General features: G+C 54.6%; 1 protein-coding gene across 1 annotated transcript in view; it reads left to right on the forward strand.

The window, feature by feature from the left end:
* The first annotated feature begins 5,756 nt into the window (after window positions 1-5,756).
* Window positions 5,757-23,495, forward strand: part of LOC139278153 (probable G-protein coupled receptor 139) — a 66,244-nt gene continuing 48,505 nt past the window's right edge. Inside the window, exon 1 of the mRNA XM_070896809.1 lies at window positions 5,757-5,826. Coding sequence (XP_070752910.1) covers window positions 5,757-5,826 — 70 coding nt within the window. The remainder of the gene's footprint in view (window positions 5,827-23,495) is intronic.

A 23,495-nucleotide genomic window follows, 5' to 3' on the forward strand; every position in this document is an offset into this window, starting at 1 on the left:
CTTCTCGCACCAGAATCTTTGCAGTGACTACTATGGTGGCCGCCCAACAAGGAAAAGCTTCTACCCATTTTGAAAAGACATCGATGAACACCAAGCAATATTTATTGCCTCTGCCTGAGGTGGGCAGTAGCCCTATGAAATCTATCTGTATAGACTGCCACGGCCCCTCTATCCACCTTGTGTGTGCTGAAGGGACGATTAAAGAGTTAAACGCGCTTTCTGCTAGCCAGGCAAAAAAATAAGATGATGCAACAAAAGTATCAGGTGCAACCCAGAACAATGGTGTAAGTTCCTGTTTTTCAGAACTAGGATCATGGGCCTGGGGAGTGGGTTCCTGTTGTTGGCAGGATGCAGGATTCATATGTTCATACTGGAATAATCAGCAAAGTTAAAATTGCACAATCTGTAACAAAGGGAAGATTGTCACATGGTAGAAAGACTAATCAATGATAATGTAAATGATGACTTTGCAAAAAATTCTGGATAAAGGTGCAACTCCGAAAGTGTTTAACGAGAACGTTTGGTAACGCATCCAGTTAAGGAACTAGTGGAGCCGTGTCTCCCTTGATCAAGCAATTCAATAAATCTTTTCTCCAGAACAGACCTGTATTGAGTGTCTTTGTCATTTTCCACATCAAATGGCGTAGTCTGGCAGGACCCACCTGGCGAAAGACAAATGGATGTTTGCAGACCATCACGAGTGAGTATAATTTAAATACCACTCATAAATCCGATGTAATCTGCCATGAAACGTGTCAGTCGCCTGGGGTGCCCGAACTTGTGAGAAAGGTCTGTAATGGTGTAAAAGACTTGTGGGTAGTAAAGAACTCACAATAGTAATTATCAAAGTAGGATCGGCTTCGTAGGTTTGTAATTGCAGACTCCAGGTTCGAGGAAACCAGGTTAAAGGGGACAACGAACCACTAGAGGGGTGGCTGTACCAAACATGGATGTGCCAGATTGCTAGATTAGGGGCTGGGAGGTTCCCTGAGTAGGTATTTTGCCGACGACCAAAAAAAAAGTATATTTCCTATGTTAAGTGACAGGTGGGAACCCAAAGAAGACCCCACAAAACAGAAATTATAGTGGGATACAAAAAAAAATAAAAAGACGACCAAAGCAGGTTTGATGGTGGTCAGTCAATAAGCTTTGTTGAATGAAAATAGTTGTGTGGAAGTCTTCTTGAATGTAGACTATTTGAGGTGGGAATTAATGAATTTTTCATTTGTCTGAAAGCCAGTCTTTTAAAAGAGAAATGGTGTATCTGTATCTTTATTTTAGCTCTATCCACATTTTTCGGGCAGAGAGCTGAATGTTTTTAACACTTTGTAGTGTTGTCCCAGATATGGGAAGTTTAAGAAATGTGAAGAAGTTGAATTGTGTACCTAGAATTGAATGATATTTTATGTTAGAGACACAGATGTGGATGTCTTTTGATGATAAGTTACTGAGCAAGGAAATGCACAAAGGATGGGTTTGTTTAACAAAAGATACAACTTAAATTAAAAATGAATGGTCTCATTTTAAATCAATTAGAATCATCAGAAAGTGTTGTCTTTTCAATTTGGTTATTACACGCCGAGATGCCTAATTACTTGTTTAATAAAATCCACATAATCATTGATTACATTGGGTTGAAAAATAATAAATTTAGTCAAAAAATGAGATAAAGAATGGAGAAGGGAGGGTTTAATGCCTTTTAAAAAAAGCCTGCGTGGGTTTCTCGAGGCTACAGGCTGGGGGAAGCTCCGCCCTCATTTCCCTTTGTGTAGAATCTTATTTTAAATGACTTGAAAACTTCTCGTTCAGTAAAAGAAATTTAAATGTAAAGATCGGCAGTACAGTATTTGAATTGGGATTTTAAGATATTCTCCTTGAAAAGCCTTTTGGTTGTATTGGAAAATCTTGGGTTCGGCAAACTTTTTAAAAGAAATAATACTAAACAGATTAGGGAAAAAAACATACACTAAAAAGTTTGGAAACAATCTAAAAATGCCATTCTCTCTGATAAGAGACAGAAATGCTAGAGGACAGAATAAGACCCATAGCTTACTTTTGAACCCAACAATAACCAGTAGCCACGGGCTTGTCCAGATGCGTGGCTGACCTCGACTGCGCCATATGGGCAGTCAAGGTCAGCGAATCTGTCGTAGTGACAGGCAAAATTGTCCTAGACACCAAACACACTCTGGTCGAAATGTTGAATATTGGAAAGGTCTGGGCCATCTCCAATGTCCGCCGAGCGAAGTGGGAAGCCGTTCTACTGCCCCACGATGAATTAGTAAGGATAGTCAGAGACACTGGGGAAAACCCGGCAGAAGGAATCCTCACTGGAGGGGTGCCTCACGAGTGTAATGCATTAGAATGTAAAGATTCCCCAGGGAATGTGAATGAGGTAGCTCTCGAAAAGCCAGATTTCACCTGGTATGTGGATGGATCCCGACGGTACGTCGATGGCCACCCACGTACGGGATGGGCCGTATTAAACCAGCATTGCGAGGTCGTAATGCAGGGAGCTTTGGACGGAGGCCTTTCGGCCCAAGAAGCAGAATTAACTGCACTGACGTTAGCCTTATTACTGGCAGACGGAAAGACAGTGAATATATATACATACAGAGAGTAGGTATGCCTTTGGGGTGGTACATGACTTTATGGTAGCATGGGGAAGGAGAGAGTTTGTTACCTCTGGCAGCGAGGCCATCAAACACGATGAACGTATAAAATTACTATTAGTAAACCAGCTCAAGCAGCAGTGATAAAGGTAAAGACCCATCAACAAGTAATGGACGAAGCACAGCGTGGAAATGCGGCTGCGGTCAATGCCTCTCGAGAAGCGGCCACATCCGCAGACATAAAGAGATAGTCAGTCTGTAGCATTACCACAGAGGAGGACATAAAGACAGTTAAACTGCACGCAGATATGAACGAGGAAGAAAGAGCAGAATGGGAGAGGAGGGGAGGATCACCTGGTATACACTCCGTGTGGAGAAAGGATAGAAAGGTGTTGGCCCCTTCCTGCTTTCGGCAAATGATCATAGAGTTATACCACAGCATTAACCATGCTGGCCATAACGCCATGATATCCAATATCTCACGGGATTGGTGGTGCCTGGGAATGTGAGCGATATTGCTAAGCATTGTCAGCACTGTGTTACATGCACCCAACATAATCCGGGAAAAGCGATAAAAATAATCATGGCACACCAACCCTGCCCACGGGGACCATGGGAAAACATACAGCTTGATTTTACTGGGCCCCCAATAAACTCCAGGGGAAGGAGGTACTGCTTGGTGATTATTGATCAGTTTACAAGGTGCGTGGAAGCATTCACCACCCATAATTGCACCACAACCACCGGTAGCCTGTATACTAGCGGAAGAGGTAATTCCTAGATATGGGATTCCCATTCAGATAGATTCAGACTAAGGGACTCATTTCACAGGAAAGGTAATGAAGGAAACTTGTAGAATACGGAACATTAAGCAGAAATTCCACACCCCATACCATCCCCAGAGTTCGAGGTCGAAAGAATGAACAGAGCCCTCAAAACCTCCCTGAGTAAAACAATCCAGGGAACCGGACAGGCATGGCCGGAACTCCTGCCCACCATATGGATGAGACTGCGTGCTGCACCGAAATGCACAACAGGACTCACCCTTTGGGAACGAATGACTGGACGACCAATGAAACTCCCTGAGGGAATAGTTACAGGAGGAGCAGTGTTAGGACCTTTATGCGACAGAATTAGGAAGTATGTGATGGAACTGAGTAGACAGTTGAAAGGTATGCAACAGGAAGTGCGAGATAAACAGGAAGAGGAAGACGAGGATAAAGGAACAAAACCCCTGGTGGTAGTACCCGAGGTTGGGGCAAGGGTAATGGTTCGGGTAATCCCTGAATAACCTGGATTCGCGTCTCAATGGAGCGGAACCGATGAGGTACTGATTAGCGGAGACACATATGCATGTGTAAATATGAAAGGTGACGGCCGATGGAAATATTGGTCCGAGCTGAAAGAATATCAGGAATGGAGAAATGCATTGATAGATGGACTTGTTGGGGGACTAGGATTAATATTTGCAATATTGGGGTACTTGCCATAATAAAATGGATCTGGAAAAGGTCACATGCCCCGAGAAACGGTTCAAACAATCCTGTAGAAATAAAAATGGTAAGATTCTAACTAAAAACCTGGAATATCCGGGATGTGTTTTATCAACAAAATGTATATCAACGTGATCACCACGGCCCTTATAATTCAACAAGGACAAGACAGATACTAGTAGCCCATCACACGCCCCAGAGGGAAGTACAAGTTGTGACAATCATACAGGAGAGGGAACAATGTTCCTGTGTAAGAGGAGAACTCCAAGGTGCCCTCACATAACAATGGGGGCCAAAGGGGGGGTTATTAATGAAATACACGAAGAAAAAAATACACTTTGGCATATGCCAGAAGATAATCGCAATATTTCTAAATCTGACTGAGCTAACGATCCCCAGTTTCTGCAGGTAAGAAAAAAATCAGCATGTATAAAAATCTGACACTGCGGGCCTTAGATGGACCTGAGTCTAAGACCCTGAGGTTTATCACATTAAAAGAGAAGGTTAGACGAAAAAGGGAGATATTAGAAATGATGGGCGCGGGATATACGGCGGGAGTAGCAACAGTAAACACTACAGATCTCCAGATGGTCGAAGAGCAGGTTGACACACTCACCCAAACGAGAATTATTACAAGTGGCCCATACACTAAGGGATCATGCCAAGACAATTAACTTAATAAACAAGAAACAAAAGTACTATTTCGAAAATCGACGAAACATCATGGTATGCGTCGGGTATGGAGCATGGATGATAAGTACAGTAGAACATAAGTTAGAACAGCTACAAAATGGGGAGGTCCCAGATTGAGTAAAATCAAACAGACGTCTTTGAAATCAGGCGAAACAGCAAAGCATGGGTTTCTAAAACTACATGTGTAACTGGTCATCAGAATATAATCGGATTTGTACTGTCTATACCACAATATGCTGTGATCAAGGGAAACCTCCTGTATAAAGTTGACAATATAGGAGAAATAAGAAACCAAACATGGGTCAGATACCACAAACTGCACCAATACATTATTAAGAAGGGAGATGATACCAATGGCGTGTGCATTAAAGATTGTTATCAGAATAACCAGGTCGTTTTGTGCCAAGATCATCCCAAATTTGATCAAGATGACTGTGGATACAGCCGCACAGAAGGATGTGTCCTGAGCATAACCCCGCTGATGCTGGATTTCGAGACAACAGCAGCACCACGAAGTAATGGGCAATGGCACTAACTTGACTGTGGGAGGAGTAACGCACTGCCCCATCACTACCACTGACATTTCCTTCACGACCAGAGAAAAGGTTAATATTATGGGGCACATTATATCCCCAGAATTAAAAGAAGAAACTACCAGTGGAAAGGTGGTCGACACTATAAAGGTGGGGTACGAGGGATTCGAAGAGCCTCAAGGAAAACCCATTCCCAAACTAAGAGAGGAGCAGACAGTGTTGGAGAAGAGTTTCCGTGAGCAATGAGAAATATATCATCCTGGTGAAAAAGATTGTTACGCTGCAAAAGGATACCAAGAAAGTGTTGGCCAATGGAATTTTGGACTTAATGTTCATGTAGTCCCTTGGATAAGAATTATATCACATGTATGAGTGATAGTGCAGATGTTGATTGTACTTATGTTACTGTTTGAATGGTGCTTTCGATGTCGGAGGAGAAGTTTGAAAGCACTGGTAAAAGCCACTCAGAAAGACGAAAGGAAGAATTTGCTGAAAGTAAGTAACAGGGCAGACAATCCAAATCAACATGAATACCTGAGATGAGTCGCGAGTGTCCCAATCCTATTGCCTGATCAACAAAATTGGGGCAGTAGACACACGAGTCTAGTAAGGGAACAAAAAAAAGATTGGTCATGGTGGGTTAATTGAATAACCATCTGACCAAAAGCGGGGTGAGGGGAGCAGGATTGAAGAGCCGATTAAAGAGTTAAACGCGCTTTATGCTAGTCAGGCAAAAAAAAAATGATGTCGCAAAATTATCATGTGCAACCCAAAACAATGGTGCAAGTTCCTGTTATTCACAACTAGGATCTTGGGTCTAGGGAGCGGGTTCCTGTTCTTGGAAGGATGCTGGATTCATCTATTCATACAGGAACAATCAGCAAAGTTAAAATTAAACAATCTGTATTAAAGCAAAAATTGTCACAGAGCAGAAAGACTGACCAATGATAATGTAAATGATGACTTTGCAAAGAATTCTGTATAAAAGAGCAACTGCTAAAGTGTTCGACGAGAACGTTTGGTAAGGCATCCAGTTAAGGAACTAGTGTAGCCGTGTCTCCCTTGATCGAGCAATTAAACAATTCTTTTCTCCACAACAGACCTGTGTTGTGTGTCTTTATCAGAATCCAAATCATGTGCCAACAGAGCATTTCTCCGGTGGTTGTCTGGATAGTTTGCGGCACATACCAGACAATTCTGACAATAATCTCTTACATCCCTTCTAAGCCCGGGCCACCATCCCACGGCTTCTACTTTATTCCACGTCATTTCTGGCCCTGGATATCCAGTCCCCGGACCCCCATGCACTAGTTGCAAGAATTATTCCCTGCACTGCCCTGCCACACTCCAACTATCTCCCTTAGAGAACATTGACTGCTTTACTACTATATCTGCAGCTCTCAATGATTCTGCTACAGATTTCCTGTCTATCTTGTCCCAAATCGCTGCTCTAAGATCTGCATCCCGTAGCTGAGTCTGTTTTAATTCCACGGCAATAGTGCTTCTTTGGGCTCTCTCTGCCTGTTACAATCATAATCTCTCCATACTAATATGGATCCCAAGGTGTCCCTTCTCCTGTCTTGTTTTGGCCAGTGTGTCTGCTTTCCTATTCCCTTTCCACTTGGGCTCTGTCTTAGAGTGTGCTTTGAACTCTTGGATGCAGTAATCCTTCTGGTCGCTACCCGTGATGTCCAAGATGACTTTTAACAATGGAGCTGTCACCAACGGTTTCGCGTCTGAGGATTAAACCATCGCCTAGCCCATATGGCTAAATACTCAATCGTGGCCCCCCCGATCTGGGGGACGCAGCAAACATTTACAAAGCCCTTTTTTTGTGTTTTTTCTTTTGTGTTTTTGTTTTTATTTTAAAGTTTTTTTTGGGGCACTAAAATCATATATATATTTTTTTCTCCAAGTGCCCCCTACAAAAGGGGAGGGGGACACTAAAAAAAACACTGGCAATTAAAACAAATTAAACTTTAAAACATAAAATCAAATTAAAATTTGATTGCTGGGCGTGATGATGCACTCCAGTCCCTCCGGTGCCCAGCTCTCGCAGAAGGCCGCGAGCGTAACGGTGGACACCGCGTGCTCCATCTCCAAGGACACCCTGGTGCGGATGTACGCGCGGAAGAGAGGCAGGCAGTCAGGATGAATGACCCCCTCGACCGCCCGCTGCCTGGACCGGCTGATGGCACCCTTGGCCGTGCCCAGGAGCAGTCCTACGAGGAGGCCCTCGGACCTACCCGCTCCCCTCCACACAGGGTGCCCAAAGATCAGGAGTGTGGGACTGAAGTGCAGCCAGAATTTCAGGAGCAGCCCCTTTAAATAATAATACAGGGGCTGCAACCTCGTGCATTCGGTAAAAACATGGAACACGGACTCTTCCAGTCCGTAGAAATTGCAGGCGGCCTGGGAGCCCGTGAACCGGCTTGAAAATTTATTGCACGGCACTGCTCCATGCACCACCCTCCAGGCCAAGTCCCCGATAAATACTGGGAGGAGTCCCGGGTAGAGTGCCCTCCGGACGGCAAGGTGGTACGCCATGGCGTGTCCGGACGGCAGGCGAGGATGGCAAAGTTGAGAGTGTGCAGGAGCAGCCCGTACAGGAAACCCCTCCGCGCGGAACTGAAAGGCATGGAGGGGATTTCCCCGAGGCGGCTCAAGTTGTGAGGCGCCGGCTCCCGAGGGAGGTTCCGGGGTTTGGCACCGATGAGGAATTCCGTCCGGACGGGGGTCAGTTCGGACGGGTTCTCCACACGTGCTTGAGCCTCCTCGATGCACCTAACGGAGTCAGGGCCCAGAGATGTTTAGCGACTCGATAACATCGTCCGCGTGGCGGACGTTGGCAGAATTTAGGTGCCGCGCCAGCGTGTCTGGCGCCATCCAGCCCGCTCCTCTGCCATCGAGCATGTCCCTGACCCTGGTCACCTCACCAGCCACAGCGCTCTCGTCCGACCGCCACCTAAAACCTCGGTCGTGGAGGTACGGATTCGGCTCCTGCAGGACGGCTGCCACTCCAGCCGGTGGAGAGCTGCACTTGGTGGAGACTTTGTTCCAGACCCTGGTGAGTTCCTTGTAAAAGACAGGCAGCTCCTGGAAGGCAGCCCTGACGCCCCCCAAGCTCACAAACAGGAGCTGTGTGTCGTAGTTGAGGCCGTGCTGCTGGCGGAAGAAGTACGTCGCTAGAGCACGCCACCTGGGAGGGGGATCGACGTAAAGGTATCTCTGCAGGGTCTGAAGACGGAAAGTCGCGAGCTGGGTGCTGACGCACACCAACGACTGACCGCCTTCCCCAAGCGGGATACTCAAGACCGCGGCAGAGACCCTGTGCTTCCTGTTGTTCCAGAAGAAGTCCACCAGCTTCTTCTGTATCTTGGTGACAAACGCAGGGGGAGGGGTCAAAGTGACCAGCCGGTACCACAACATGGCAGCCACCAGCTGGTTTATGACTGGCGCTCGACCCCTGTAGGACAGCACTCGGAGCAGTCCTGTCCAGTACCCCAGGCGAGCGGCGACCTTGGCCTCCAGCTCTTGCCAGTTCGCCGGCCAGGCTCCCTCGTCGGGGCTAAGGTAGACTCCCAGATAGAGGAGATGGGTTGTGCTCCAGGCAAAAGGCCTGAGCTCCTCCGGCAGGGAGTCCACCCGCCACTGACTCACCAGGAGTCCGGAACATTTCTCCCAGCTGATCCTGGCGGAGGATGCGGCCGAGTAAATCTCCTGGCACTCACGCATCCTCCGCAGGTCAGCGGGATTCTCTACGGCGAGGAGCACGTCATCGGCGAAAGCCGAGAGGACGACCTCATCACCCGGCCCTTGCAGAGCCAGTCCCGTCAACCTCGTCGCAGGAGGCACAGGAAAGGCTCCACGCAGATGGCATATAACTGGCCGGACATGGGGCATCCCTGGCGCACCCCTCTCCCAAAGCGAAGGTGCGCCGTCAAGGACCCGTTAACCTTAATCAGACATTCCGCAGCGGCATACAAAAGTCGAATCTGGGCGACGAAATGCGTCCCGAACCCGAAAGCGCGCAGAGTTCCGAACAGATAGTCGTGATCCACCCTGTCGAACGCCTTCTCTTCGTCGAGAGATAGGAACGCGACCGACAGACCAGCCTCCTGGGAACAATGGATGAGGTCCCGGACCATGAATGTTATCGTGGATTGTCCGGCCCGGGACCGTGTAGGACTGGTCGGGGTGGATCATGTGGTCCAGCACGGCGCCAAGGCGAGCAGACATCACCCTGGCGAAGATTTTGTATTCCGTGCTGAGGAAGGAGACCGGGCGCCAGTTCTTAAGGAGGCGGAGATCGCCCTTCTTAGGCAGCAGGACGATGACTGCCCTGCATCAAGAGAGGGGCATCTCCCTGGTCGCCAGACTTTCCCCCAGGACCCGTGCGTAGTCGCCCCCCCAGGACGTCCCAGAACGCTCTGTGGAACTCCACGGTCAGCCCGTCCAGCCCCGGGGCTTTTCCCCTCGAGAGCCGGGAGAGGGCGCCGGTCAGCTCTGCCAGGCTTAGCGGAGCTTCCAGCTTTTCGGAGCCCTCCGGGCTGACCTTCGGCAGGTCCTCCCACAAAACTCTGCGCGCTTCCTCGCTGGACGGCTCCGGAGAGAACAGAGCCCCGTAATATTCACGGGCCCTGTTGTTGACGCCCTCCGGATCCGAGATGAGAGAGCCGTCGTCGGCCAGCAGCGTCAAGAGCTGCTTACGGACACTCTGTCTTTTTTCCAGCGAGGAGAAGAAGGGGGAGCCGCGGTCCAGATCCCGCAGGAACCGGATCCGCGACCTCATGAACGTGCCTCGGGACCCGACGAGCTGCAGATCCTTCAGCGCGGCCTTCTTTGCTTCGTACACCATCCGCAGGGCCGGGTCCTCGACGACTTGACCGAGACGGGACTCCAGGTCGAGCACCTCTTTTTCTAGGCATCTGACCCTGGTCGCCCGCCTCTTGTTCGACCCCCTCGTGTGCTCTTGACAGAAGACGCGGACATGAGCCTGGCCCACTTACCACCATAGCCTCAAGGAGGGGAAGCCCCCTGCTTCCTTCTCCAGTCGGCCCAGAAACGACGGAACGAGTCCTGGAACCGCACGTCCTCCAGCAGCCGGTTGTTAAAATGCCAGTACACGGACCCCGTCCTCGCGCGGAGCGAAGCGAGCTCCGCCCACACCAGGTGGCCGCCGGGACGCAGGAAACGTACGCCCGAGACACATAAAGGCGGTTGACTCTTGACCATCCTACTCCAGGCCTCACCCAAGTAAAGGCGCTGGAGTCGGGATGGAGATTTCGCCAGACGTCCACCAAGTCGAAGGACTCGACCAGGTCCCTCAACTTCTCCATCGCCGACATGCTCTGCGGGGCACCGGAGCGGTCCCTCGCCTCGAGGGTGCAGTTAAAATCCCCCCCCGAGGACAATGCAGTCGCCGACGTCGACGGAGCCAAGAAGAGCGGAAACTTCTTCGAAGAAGCGCGTTTGCTGCGGGCCGGGCTGAGGGGCGTACACGTTCACGAGATGGAGCGGCACGTCCCCCAGGCGAACCGTTACGTGCAGCAAGCGGCCTGGCACGGGCTCCTCGACCCCCAAGATCTCCGGCTGGAAATGCGGGGCCAACAAGATGGCCACCCCACAAGAAGTGGTAGTGAGGTGGCTCATGCGGACCTCTCCTTGCCATTCCAGGAGCCACGTGGCTTCATCTCCCGGAACGGTGTGGGTTTCTTGCAGGAAGCACACTGCATATTTCCCCTCCCGCAGGAGCGAAAAATTGTTAAATCTACGGCGTGCCCCTCTGCCGCCGTTGATGTTGAGGCTGGCTCTGGTTATCTTCATGACAAAAGCATAGTGCAACCTCTACCTAACCTATTGTGGGGAGGGAGTGGAGTCGTTTGTTGACCTCCACTCCTTCAGCAGCCCAGCGAGGAACCTTTTGAGCCGGCGCAGCTCAAGGCCTTGCGCCTTTGATAAGGGCCCGCCCGCGGCCATGGTTTTAGTGGCGGCGCGGACGGACGCGATGAGCAGCCCCGGCTCGGACCATTTTTCACGGGCCAGATGGGCTCGGTTGCGGCGACCCTGGCTCTGGGCCAAAAAGTCCCGGAGTTCCTTTACAGGAATGAGGGGGGACTCAGCGGCAGGCACGAGGAGATACACCGCCTCACTGGTGATGGACTCGAGATCTTCTCGATCGTCCCCCACCGAGTCCCCATCCTCCTCCGGGAGGTCGCCGCCAGTAGCCAGCCCGTCGACCGCACGAGTTACGACAAATGGCCCGGCCGCTCCATCTGACCCTGGCTCTGCCCCGATCCCACCCCCAGGATCATCGGCAGAGGAATCCCCACTGGGCTCTTTTAAAAGTGGTGCTGGGTCAGGAAGTGACAGCGGAAGGGGTTCCTCCTCCGCCCCAGGAACCGGGGAACACGGAGAGACCTGGCCAAAGTAATTCTCCAGGTCCTCCAAGTACCCCAGCTCCAAAGTAGGGGGCGAGGGTTGGTGGTCTTCTCCCTCCCCACCGCCACCCCCCAGCCCAGCGTGAACAGAATCGTTAAAATTGTTCATATTTTCCGTTTCTTCCGGGATGAGCGACTCCCGGGGGAAGTTGGTTCATAGCTGGGCGGGCTCAGATTCGGCCTTTTCGGCCCCGCCCGCCTCAGTCCCCGGGACGCTCGACCCGGCGGCAACGCATTCCTCCGCTGGCCCCACGCCCTCCACGACAGGCAGATCTTCCACGCCATCCCCGGGAGACAGAGGCTGGGCAGCCTCGACTGCCTCACCCTCCCCGGGGACAGATTCCTCCTGCCTACGGCACAGTTTGGGGGCACTGTTGAGGGACGCGGGACACGCGGCGGGCACCGACTCCTCCGCGGAGGGATGTTGTTCCCCCTCCACCTCATTGGAGCGGCGCCTCCTTTTGTTCCTGGTAGGGCGCGGAGGCAGGGAGACCTCCATGTATGCCGAGGCCTCCCTCTCCACTCCCCCCTTTTTCTTATCTTGCCCGTGCCCGAACCCCTCTGCGGTATTGGTCAAGGGCTCGGGCACGGGCTCAGGGCACCCCGCGCTCGCTGGTGACGGGGTTGGCTGAGCGCGGTAAACAAATTGTCTGGCGCACTGAGGGGACCCGCCTCGAGATGTTTCGCCTTCTTCCACGCCTTCCTTCCGTTCGTACGCTCTCCTTCCTCCCCGCCGGAGGCCGTGAAAACAAACGCCCCCGACGATGCCTGCGTACCTACGGCTCCTGGAACGCGGACGCTACTAGGGGGAGGGGTGGCGCCGGTGCCAGCCTTGGCCGCCTTCGCTGGTTTGGCGGCCTTGGAGGCGGGGCAGTTCTTGCGAACGTGCCCCACCTCCCTGAAGGCATGGCACCGCACGCCGTCCGACGTCCAAAAGACGCGGTAGACAGTCCCCTCGTGCACCACATTAAAACTTCCCTCCGTCGTCTCCTCCTGCGCCAGCCGGACAAAAAGCTGGCGGCGGAAGGAGAACACGTGGCGCAGGCTGCTCTCCCTGGGGCCGAGCGGTATGGGGTTGATCCCCGACCTTACCTCCTCCAGTTGGTGTAGGTGAGGGAGGAGGAGCCCAGCGGGAACAAAGGGCGGGACATTAGAAATGATGACCCTCTGCGCGATGGCCTCAAGAAGCTCCACCGGCAGGAACGTCCCGCCCACCGTGAGCCCCTTTTCGAGGGACAGGGACACCACCCGCTCTGACCCGAGGAAGAATACAGCCTTCCCAGACATCTTGGAGGCTGCGACAATGGCCGAGGGGCCGATTACCCCAGCCATAGCCCGCACGCACTCCTCGATGCTCATTGTGGGGTGAGTGTAGCTCTTGACCCCGTGTTGTTTTTGTTATGAGTCTGAATGGTGGCAGGGCAGCAGGAGGCACAGGAGGCGCCATGGATGTGGACACCACCTGCGCGTACATCTTAGCTGGCCCTGCCACCGGTGTGGATGGGGTCGCCATCACGGGGTCTCTTTAAGGGCTGCACCCACCCCAAAGTCACAGGCCTTAATGTTCTTTAATTGGCCTCGTTGGTGTTTTGAGCAGAGGGAGCTCTTAATGGGGCACACCTCTCCCCTAGTTAACGAATGGGGAGGGGCCTTGCTCCCTCTGCTCAGTTGTCTTAATTAACTTTAATTTAAGGAGGAAAGGGGCTCTCAGAGAGAGAGGGGAGAGACAGAGAGAGTGACAGAGAGAGAGAGCGGGCGGGTGGGGGGGGGTGGGAAAGAGGGAAGCTGCGAGGGCAGATCTCCCCTCACAGCGATGGGTGGGCATTTTTCTGGGGTGCACTCCCCAGATGATGGAAAAAAAACAAGACATAGTCCTTGGTGATGGTCTTCGGGTGGGGGGAGAAGATGTCTTCACCTGGGGTAGCTGGAGCCACCCAGGCACACACTCCCAACGATGTTTAATAGGGTAATTAATGATTCTTCAGCCAGGTAGCTCCAGCTATCCCAGGCTAGGCAATGGGGGAGGGGTGCTTCAGTGGTGTGTGGGGCCTAGCTGAAAGCAAGACCCCCACACACACTTCCACACACACACACCCCCGCGATGTTCCGGCCCTCGAGATGGTCTTCATTCCTCCCCCCACCGATACAACAAAGTCTTTCGGGGAATGCACCAAAACACACCCACCTGTTGAAGATTGTAGAAATGGCTCTCCCTCCTTCCACACTGGATGGTGGTTTCTCAGGTTGTTCTTTTCCCCCTCTCTCCAACTCTCTGCAGTAGTAATAAGTTGATAAATTTTCTGCTCTCCTCCTCGCCCTCTGGACGTAGTAAGCCAGCCCCCTCCTCCTCTTCCTGCGCTGGTCTCAGGGATCATTCTAGGCCTTCCAGGGAGGAGCAAAGCAGGGAGTTCCTTCTCTCACAGCAGCACAGCTCCAACTGAATAGGCCATGCCTCCAAAGCTTCACAATTGGTCCACAGAACTCTTTTGGGAGGAACCAAAACATTAATTCTAATATCGTGTCCCCCCGATCTGGGGGGAACACCAAACATTTACAAGGCCCTTTTTTTGGTGTTTTTTTTAAAAGTTTTTTTGGGCAGTAAAATCATATATTTTTCCTCCAAGTGCCCCCTATAAAAGGGGAGGGAGACACTAAAAACACCGGCAATTAAAACAAATTAAAGTTTAAAACATAAAATCAAATTAAAATTTGTTTGCCGGGCGTGATGATGCACTCCAGTCCCTCCGGTGCCCACCTCTCACGGAAGGCCGCGAGCGTACCGGTGAACACCGCGTGCTCCATCTCCAAGGACACCCTGGCGCGGATGTACGCGCGGAAGAGAGGCAGGCAGTCAGGTTGAACGACCCCCTCGACCGCCCGCTGCCTGGACCAGCTGATGGCACCCTTGGCCGTGCCCAGGAGCAGTCCTACGAGGAGGCCCTCGGACCTACCCGGATCCCTCCGCACAGGGTGCCCAAAGATCAGGAGTGTGGGACTGAAGTGCAGCCAGAATTTCAGGAGCAGTCCCTTTAAATAGTAAAACACGGGCTGCAACCTCGTGCATTGAATAAAAACATGGAACACGGACTCTTCCAGACCGCAGAAATTGCAGGCGGCCTGGGAGCCCGTGAACCGGCTTAACAATTTATTGCACGGCACTGCTCCGTGCACCACCCTCCAGGCCAAGTCCCTGATAAATACTGGGAGGATTCCCGCGTAGAATGCCCTCCATCGGGGACCTCTGCCTCCTCCGGATGGCAAGATGGTACGCCATGACGTGTCCGGGCGGCAGGCGAGTATGGCAAAGTTGAGAGTGTGCAGGAGCAACCCGTACAGGAAACCCCTCCGCGCGGAACTGAAAAGCACGGAGGGATTTCCTCGAGGCGGCTCAAGTTGTGAGGCGCCGGCTCCCGAGGGAGGAGCCTAGGTTTGGCGCCGATGAGGAATTCCGTCCGGACGGGGGTCAGTTCGGACGGGATTTCCCCACGTGCTTGAGCCTCCTTGATGCACCTAACGGAGTTGGGGCCCAGAGCTGTTTTTAGCAACTCGATGTCATCGGCCGCGCGGCGGACGTTGGCAGAATTTAGGCGCCGCGCCAGCATGTCTGGCGCCATCCAGCCCGCTCCTCCACCATCGAGCAGGTCCCTGACCCTGGTCACCTCACCAGCCACAGCCCTCTCGTCCGACCACCACCTAAAACCTTGGTCGTGGAGGTACGGATTCCCGAGCAGCGGCTCCTGCAGGACAGCCGCCACTCCAGCCGGTGAAGAGCTGCGCTTGGTGGAGACTTTGTTCCAGACCCTGGTGAGTTCCTTGTAAAAGACAGGCAACTCCTGGAAGGTGGTCCTGATGCCCCCTAAGCTCACAAACAGGAGCTGCGTGTCAGAGTTGAGGCCATGCTGCTGGCGGAAGAAGTACGTCGCCAGAGCACGCCACCTGGGAGGGGGCTCGACGTAAAGGTATCTCTGCAGAGTCTGAAGAGAGAAGGTCGCGAGCTGGGTGCTGACGCACACCAACGACTGACCGCCCTCCCCAAGCGGGAAACTCAAGACCGCGGCAGAGACCCAGTGCTTCCTGTTGTTCCAGAAGAAGTCCACCAGCTTCTTCTGTATCTTGGTGACAAACGCAGGGGGAGGGGTCAAAGTGACCAGCCGGTACCACAACATGGCGGCCACCAGCTGGTTTATGACTAGCGCTCGACCCCTGTAGGACAGCACTCGGAGCAGTCCTGTCCAGCGCCCTAGGCGAGCGGTGACCTTGGCCTCCAGCTCTTGCCAGTTCGCCGGCCAGGCTTCCTCGTCGGGGCTAAGGTAGACTCCCAGATAGAGGAGATGGGTTGTGCTCCAGGCAAAAGGCCTGAGCTCCTCCAGCAGGGAGTCCACCCGCCACTGACCCACCCGGAGTCCGGAATATTTCTCCCAGTTGATCCTGGCGGAGGATGCGGCTGAGTAAATCTCCTGGCACTCACGCATCCTCCGCAGGTCAGCAGGATCCTCTACTGCGAGGAGCACGTCATCGGCGTAAGCCGAGAGGATGACCTCCACGCCCGGCCCTTGCAGAGCCAGTCCCGTCAACCTCGTCTGCAGGAGGCGCAGGAAAGGCTCCATGCAGATGGCATATAACTAGCCGGACATGGGGCATCCCTGGCGCACCCCTCTCTCAAAGCGAAGGGGCGCCGTCAAGGATCCGTTAACCTTTATCAGACACTCCGCGGCAGCATACAAAAGTCGGATCCGGGCGACGAAATGCGTCCCGAACCCGAAAGCGCGCAGAGTTCCGAACAGATCGTCGTGATCCACCCTGTCGAACGCCTTCTCTTGGTCAAGAGATAGGAAGGCGACTGACAGACCAGCCTCCTGGGAATGATGGATGAGGTCCCGGACCAGATGGATGTTATCGTGGATTGTCCGACCCGGGACCGTGTAGGACTGGTCGGGGTGGATCATGTGGTCCAGCACGGCACCAAGGCGAGCAGACATCGCCCTGGCGAAGATTTTGTAGTCCGTGCTGAGGAGGGTGACCGGGCGCCAGTTCTTAAGGAGGCGGAGATCGCCCTTCTTAGGCAGCAGGACGATGACTGCCCTGCGCCAAGAGAGGGGCATCTCCCCGGTCGCAGACTTTCCCCCAGGACCCGCGCATAGTCGCCCCCCAGGACGTCCCAGAACGCCCTGTGGAACTCCACGGTCAGCCCATCCAGCCCTGAGGTTTTTCCCCTCGAGAGCCGGGCGAGGGCGCCGGTCAGCTCTGCCAGGCTTCGCGGAGCATCCAGATTTTCGGCGCCCTCCATGCCAACCCTCGGCAGGTCCTCCATCAAAACTCTAAGCGCTTCCTCGCTGGATGGCTCCGGAGAGAACAGAGCCCCGTAATATTCACGGGCTCTTTTGTTGACGCCCTCCGGATCCGAGACGAGAGAGCCATCGTCTGCCAGCAGCGTCAAGAGCTGCTCACGGACACTCTGTCTTTTTTCCAGCGAGTAGAAGAAGGGGGAGCCGCGGTCCAGATCCCGCAGGAACCGGATCCGCGACCTCACGAATGCGCCTCGGGACCCAACGAGCTGCAGGTCGTTCAGCGCGGCCTTCTTCGCTTCGTACACCTTCCGCAGGGCCGGGTCCTCGACTACTTGACTGAGACGGGACTCTAGGTCGAGCACCTCTTTTTCTCGGCACCCGACCCTGGTCGCCCGCCTCTTGGTCGACCCCCAAGCGTATTCTTGACAGTAGACACGGATGTGAGCCTTGCCCTCGTCCCACCATAGCCTCAAGGAGGGGAAGTCCCCCTGCTTCCTTCTCCAGTCGGCCCAGAAACGACGGAACGAGTCCTAGAGCCGCACGTCCTCCAGCAGCTGGTTGTTAAAATGCCAGTACGCGGACCCCGTCCTCGCGCGGAGCGAAGTGAGCTCCACCCACACCAGGTGGTGGTCTGAACATGGCACCGGTCGCATGGAGGCCGCCGGGACGCAGGAAACGTACGCCCCAGACACGTAAAGGCGGTCGACTCTGGACCATCCTACTCCAGGCCTCACCCAAGTAAAGGCGCTGGAGTCGGGGTGGAGATTTCGCCAGACGTCCACCAAGTCAAAAGACCCGACCAGGTCCCTCAACTTCTCGATCGCCATCATGCTCTGCGGGGCACAGGAGCAGTCCCTCGCCTCGAGGGTGCAGTTAAAATCCCCCCCGAGGACAATGCAGTCGCCGACGTCGACGGAGCCAAGAAGAGCGGACACTTCTTCGAAGAAGCGCGTTTGCTGCGGGCCGGGCTGAGGGGCGTACACGTTCACGCGATGGAGCGGCACGTCCCACAGGCGAACCGTGACGTGCAGCAAGCGGCCTGGCACGGGCTCCTCGACCCCCAAGATCTCCAGCTGAAAATGCGGGGCCAACAAGATGGCCACCCCACAAGAAGTGGCAGTGAGGTGGCTCATGCGGACCTCTCCTTGCCATTCCAGGAGCCACGTGGCTTCATCTCCCGGAATGGTGTAGGTTTCTTGCAGGAAGCACACCGCATATTTCCCCTCCCGCAGGAGCGAAAAATTGTTAAATCTACGGCGTATCTCTCTGCCGCCATTGATGTTGAGGCTGGCTCTGGTTATCTTCATGACAAAAGCATAGTGCAACCTCTACCTAACCCATTGTTGGTGGGGGGAGTGGAGTCGTTTTTTGACCTTCACTCCCTCAGCAGCCCAGCGAGGAACCCTGTGAGCCGGCGCAGCTCAAGGCTTTGCGCCTTTGATAAGGGTCCGCCCGCGACCATGGTTTTAGCGGCGGTGCGGACGGACGCGATGAGCAGCCCTGGCTCGGACCATTTTTCCCAGGCCAGATGGGCTCGGTTGCGGCGACGCTGGCTCTGGGCCAAAAAGTCCCGGAGTTCCTTCACAGGAATGAGGGGGGACTCAGCGGCGGGCGCGAGGAGATCCACCGCCTCACTGGCGATGGACTCTAGATCTTCTCCCTCGTCCCCCACCGAGTCCCTGTCCCCCTCCGGGAGGTCGCCGCCACCAGCCGGCCGTCGACCACACAAGGTACGGCAAACAGCCCGGCCGCTCCATCCGACCCTGGCTCTGCCCCGATCCCACCCCCAGGATCGTCGACAGAGGAGTCCCCACTGGGCTCATTTAAAAGCGGTGCTGGGTCAGGAAGCGACAGTGGAAGGGGTTTCTCCTCCGCCCCAGGAACCGGGGAAACCGGAGAGACCCGGTCAAAGAAATGTTCCAGGTCCTCCAATTCCCCCAGCTCCAAAGTACGGGGCGAGGGTTGGTGTTCTTCCCCCTCCCAGCCACCACCCCCCGGCCCAGCGTGTACAGAATCATTAAAATTGTTGACACTTTGTCATTCTTCCGTGTCGAGCGACTCCCGGGGGAAGTTGGTTAATGACTGGGCGTGCTCAGGTTCGGCCTTTTCGGCCCCGCCCACCTCAGTCCCCGGGACGCTCGACCCAACGGCAATTCATTCCTCCACTGGCCCCACGCACCCCACGACAGGCAGATGTTCCATGCCATCCCCAGGATACAGAGGCTGGGCAGCCTCGACTGCCCCACCCTCCCAGGGGACAGATTCCTCTCGCCTACGGCGCAGTTTGAGGGTGCTGGTGGGGGACGTGGGACACGCGGCGGGCACCGACTCCTCCGCGGAGGGATGTTGTTCCCCCTGCGCCTCATGGGAGCGGCGCCACCTTTTGTTCCTGGGGGCACGCGGAGGCAGGGAGACCTACATGTCTGCTGAGGCCTCCCGCTCCACTCCCCCCTTTTTCTTTTCTTGCCCCCTCTGCGGTAATGGTCAAGGGCTCGGGCACGGGCTCAGGGCACCCCGCGCTCGCCGGTGACAGGGCTGGGCTGAGCGTGGTGATCAGACTGTCTGGCGCACTGAGGGGACCCGCCCCGAGATGTTTCGGCTTCCTCCACGCCTTCTTTCCGGCCGGACGCTCTCCCTCCCCCCCGCCGGAGGCCGTGAAAACAAAGGCCTTCGACGATGCTCGCGAACCTATGGCTACCGGTACGCAGGCGCAACTAGGGGGAGGGGCGGCGGCGGCGCCAGCCTTGGCCGCCTTCGGTGGTTTGGCGGCCTTGGAGGCGGGGCAGTTTTTGCGAACGTGCCCCACCTCCCTGCAGGCATGGCACCACATGCCATCCGACGTCCAGAAGACGCGGTAAGCAGTCCCCTCATGCACCACATTAAATGATCCCTCCGTCGTCTCCTCCCGCGCCAGTCGGACAAAAAGCTGGCGGCGGAAGGAGAACACGTGGCGCAGGCTGTTCTCCCTGAGGCTGAGCGGTATGGGGTTAATCCCTGACCTTACCTCCCCCAGTTGGTGTCGGTGAGGGAGGAGGAGCTCAGCGGGAACAAAGGGCGGGACGTTGGAAAGGATGACCCTCTGCGTGGTGGCCTCGAGAGGGTCCACCGGCAGGAATGTCCCACCCACCGTGAGCCCATTTTCAAGGTTAGGGACATCGCCCGCTCCGACCCCAGGAAGAACACTGCCCTCCCAGACACTCATTGTGGGGTGAGTGTAGCTCTTGATCCCTTGTTTCTTTGTTATCAGTCTGAATGGTGGCAGGGCAGCAGGAGGCGCAGGAGGCGCCGTGGATGTGGGCGCCGCCTGCGCATATGTCTTTGCTGGCCCTGCCACCGGCGTGGATGGGGTCGCCATCACGGGGTCCCTTTAAGGGCTACACCCACCCCAAAGTCACAGGCCTTAATGGTCTTAAATGGCCTCGTTGGTGTTTGAACAGTGGGAGCTCTGAAAGAGGCACACTTCTCCCCTAGTTGACGATTGGGGAGGGGCCTTGCTTCCTCTGCTCAGTTGTCTTGAAATTGATTTTTCCAATTCGGAGAAAGGAGCTCTCAGAGAGAGAGGGGTGAGACAGAGAGAGTGACAGAGAAAGAGTGAGGTGGGGGGGGTGGGAAAGAGGGAAGCTGTGAGGGCAGGTCTCCCCTCACAGTGATGGGTGGGTGCATCCCCAGATGGTAAGCAAAAAACAAAGATTTTGGGATGGTCTTCGGGTGGGGGGAGAAGATGTCTTCACCTGGGGCAGCTGGAGCCACCCAGGCACAGCACTCCCAACGATGTTAATTGGGGCCTCAATGAGTCTTCGGCCAGGTAGCTCCAGCTATCCCTTCTAGGCAATGGGGGAGGGGTGCTTCAGTTGTGTGTGGGGCCGAGTTGTGGGCAAGACGCCCACATACACTTTCACACACACACGATGTTCCGGCCTCGAAATGGTCTTCCTTCCTCCCCCCACCGATACAACAAAGTCTTTAGGGGAATGGACCAAAATACACCCACCTTTTGATGATGAAGTCTTTCCCTCCTTCCACACTGGATCGTTGTTGTTCTTTTCCCCCTCTCTCCAACTCTCTGCAGCAGTAATAATGATGTTGAATTTTCTGCTCTCCTCCTCTCCCTCTGCATGAATTGGCATTGTAGTAAGCCCATTCCTCCTCTTCCTGGGCTGTTTCACAGGGCTCACAAAGGTCTTCCAGGCAGGAGCAACAGCAGGGAGCTCCTTCTCTCACTGCAGCACAGCTCTAAGTGAACAGGCCGCGCCTCCAACAGCTCCACCCTTTCCCACAGAACTCTTTTTGGGAGGAAACTAAAACATTAAATCGTGTCCCCCCGATCTGGGCGCACACCAAACATTTTCAAGCACTTTTTTTTGTGTTTTTTTTGTTTTGTTATTTTGTGGGGTTTTTTTGTTTTTTTTTGTGCACTAAAATCATATTTTTTTTCCTCCAAGTGCCCCCTATAAAATGGGAGGGGGACACTAAAAAAACCGGCAATTAAAACAAATTAAACTTTGGTTGCCGGGCGTTATGATGCACTCCAGGCCCTCTGGTACCCACTTCTCGCGGAAGACCGCGAGCGTACCGGTGGACACCGCATGCTCCATCTCCAAGGACGCCCTGGTGCTGATGTATGCGCGGAAAAGAGGCAGGCAGTCAGGCTGAACGACCCCCTCGACCGCCCGCTGCCTGGACCAGCTGATGGCACCCTTGGCCGTGCCCAAGAGCAGTCCTACGAGGAGGCCCTCGGACCTACCCGCTCCCCTCCGCACAGGGTGCCCAAAGATCAGGAGTGTGGGACTGAAGTGCAGCCAGAATTTCAAGAGCAGCCCCTTTAAATAATAAAACAGGGGCTGCAACCTCGTGCATTCGATAAAAACATGGAACACGGACTCTTCCAGACCGCAGAAATTGCAGGCGGCCTGGGAGCCCGTGAACCGGCTTAAAAATTTATTGCACGGCACTGCTCCGTGCACCACCCTCCAGGCCAAGTCCCCAATAAATAGTGGGAGGACTCCCGCATAGAGTGCCCTCCATCGGAGACCCCCGCCTCCTCCGGACGGCAAGATGGTACGCCATGGCGTGTCCGGACGGCAGCCGAGGATGGCAAAGTTGAGAGTGTGCTGGAGCAGCCCGTACAGGAAACCCCTCCGCGCGGAACTGAAGGACACGGAGGGTATTTCCTCGAGGCGGCTCACGTTGTGAGGCGCCGGTTCCCGAGGGAGGTTCTGGGATTTGGCGCCGATGAGGAATTCCGTCCGGATGGGGGTCAGTTCGGACGGGATCTCCCCATGTGCTTGAGCCTCCTCGATGCACGTAACGGAGTCAGGGCTCAGAGCTGTTTTTAGCGACTCGATGGCATCGGCCGCGTGGCGGACGTCGAACGAATTTAGGCGCCGCGCCAGCGTGTCTGGCGCCATCCATCCCGCTCCTCCACCATCGAGCTGGTCCCTGACCCTGGTCACCTAACCAGCCACAGCCCTCTCGTCCGACTGCCACCTAAAACCTCGGTCGTGGAGGTACGGATTCCCAAGCAGCAGCTCCTGCAGGACAGCCGCCACTCCAGCCGGTGGAGAGCTGCACTTGGTGGAGACTTTGTTCCAGACCCTGGTGAGTTCCTTGTAAAAGACAGGCAGCTCCCGGAGGGCGGTTCTGACTCCCCCCACACTCACAAACAGGAGCTGTGTGTCGTAGTTAAGGCCGTGCTGCTTGCTGAAGAAATACGTCGCCAGAGCACGCCACCTAGGATGGGGCTCGACGTAAAGGTATCTGTGCAGGGTCTGAAGACGGAAAGTCACGAGCTGGGCGCTGACGCACACCAATGACTGACCGCCCTCCCCAAGCGGGAGACTCAAGACCGCGGCAGAAACCCAGTGCTTCCTGTTGTTCCAGAAGAAGTCCACCAGCTTCTGTTTGGTGACAAACGCAGGGGGAGGGGTCAAAGTGACCAGCTGGTACCACAGCATGGCAGCCACCAGCTGGTTTATGATTAGCGCTCGACCCCTGTAGGACAGCACTCGGAGCAGTCCTGTCCAGCGCCCTAGGCGAGCGGCGACCTTGGCCTCCAGCTCTTGCCAGTTCGCCGGGCAGGCTTCCTCGTCGGGGCTAAGGTAGACTCACAGATAGAGGAGATGGGTCATGCTCCAGGCAAAAGGCCTGAGCTCCTCCGGCAGGGAGTCCACCCGCCACTGACCCACCAAGAGTCCGGAACATTTTTCCCAGTTGATCCTGGCGGAGGATATGGCCGAGTAAATCTCCTGGCACTCACGCATCCTCCGCAGGTCAGCGGGATCCTCTACCACGAGGAGCACGTCATCGGCGTAAGCCGAGAGGACGACCTCCATGTCCGGCCCTTGCAGAGCCAGTCCCGTCAACCTCGTCCGCAGGAGGTGCAGGAAAGGCTCCACGCAGATGGCATATAACTTGCCGGACATGGGGCATCCGTGGC

Source organism: Pristiophorus japonicus, chromosome 13 (assembly GCF_044704955.1).
Source record: "Pristiophorus japonicus isolate sPriJap1 chromosome 13, sPriJap1.hap1, whole genome shotgun sequence".
NCBI classification, from domain to species: Eukaryota; Metazoa; Chordata; class Chondrichthyes; family Pristiophoridae; genus Pristiophorus; species Pristiophorus japonicus.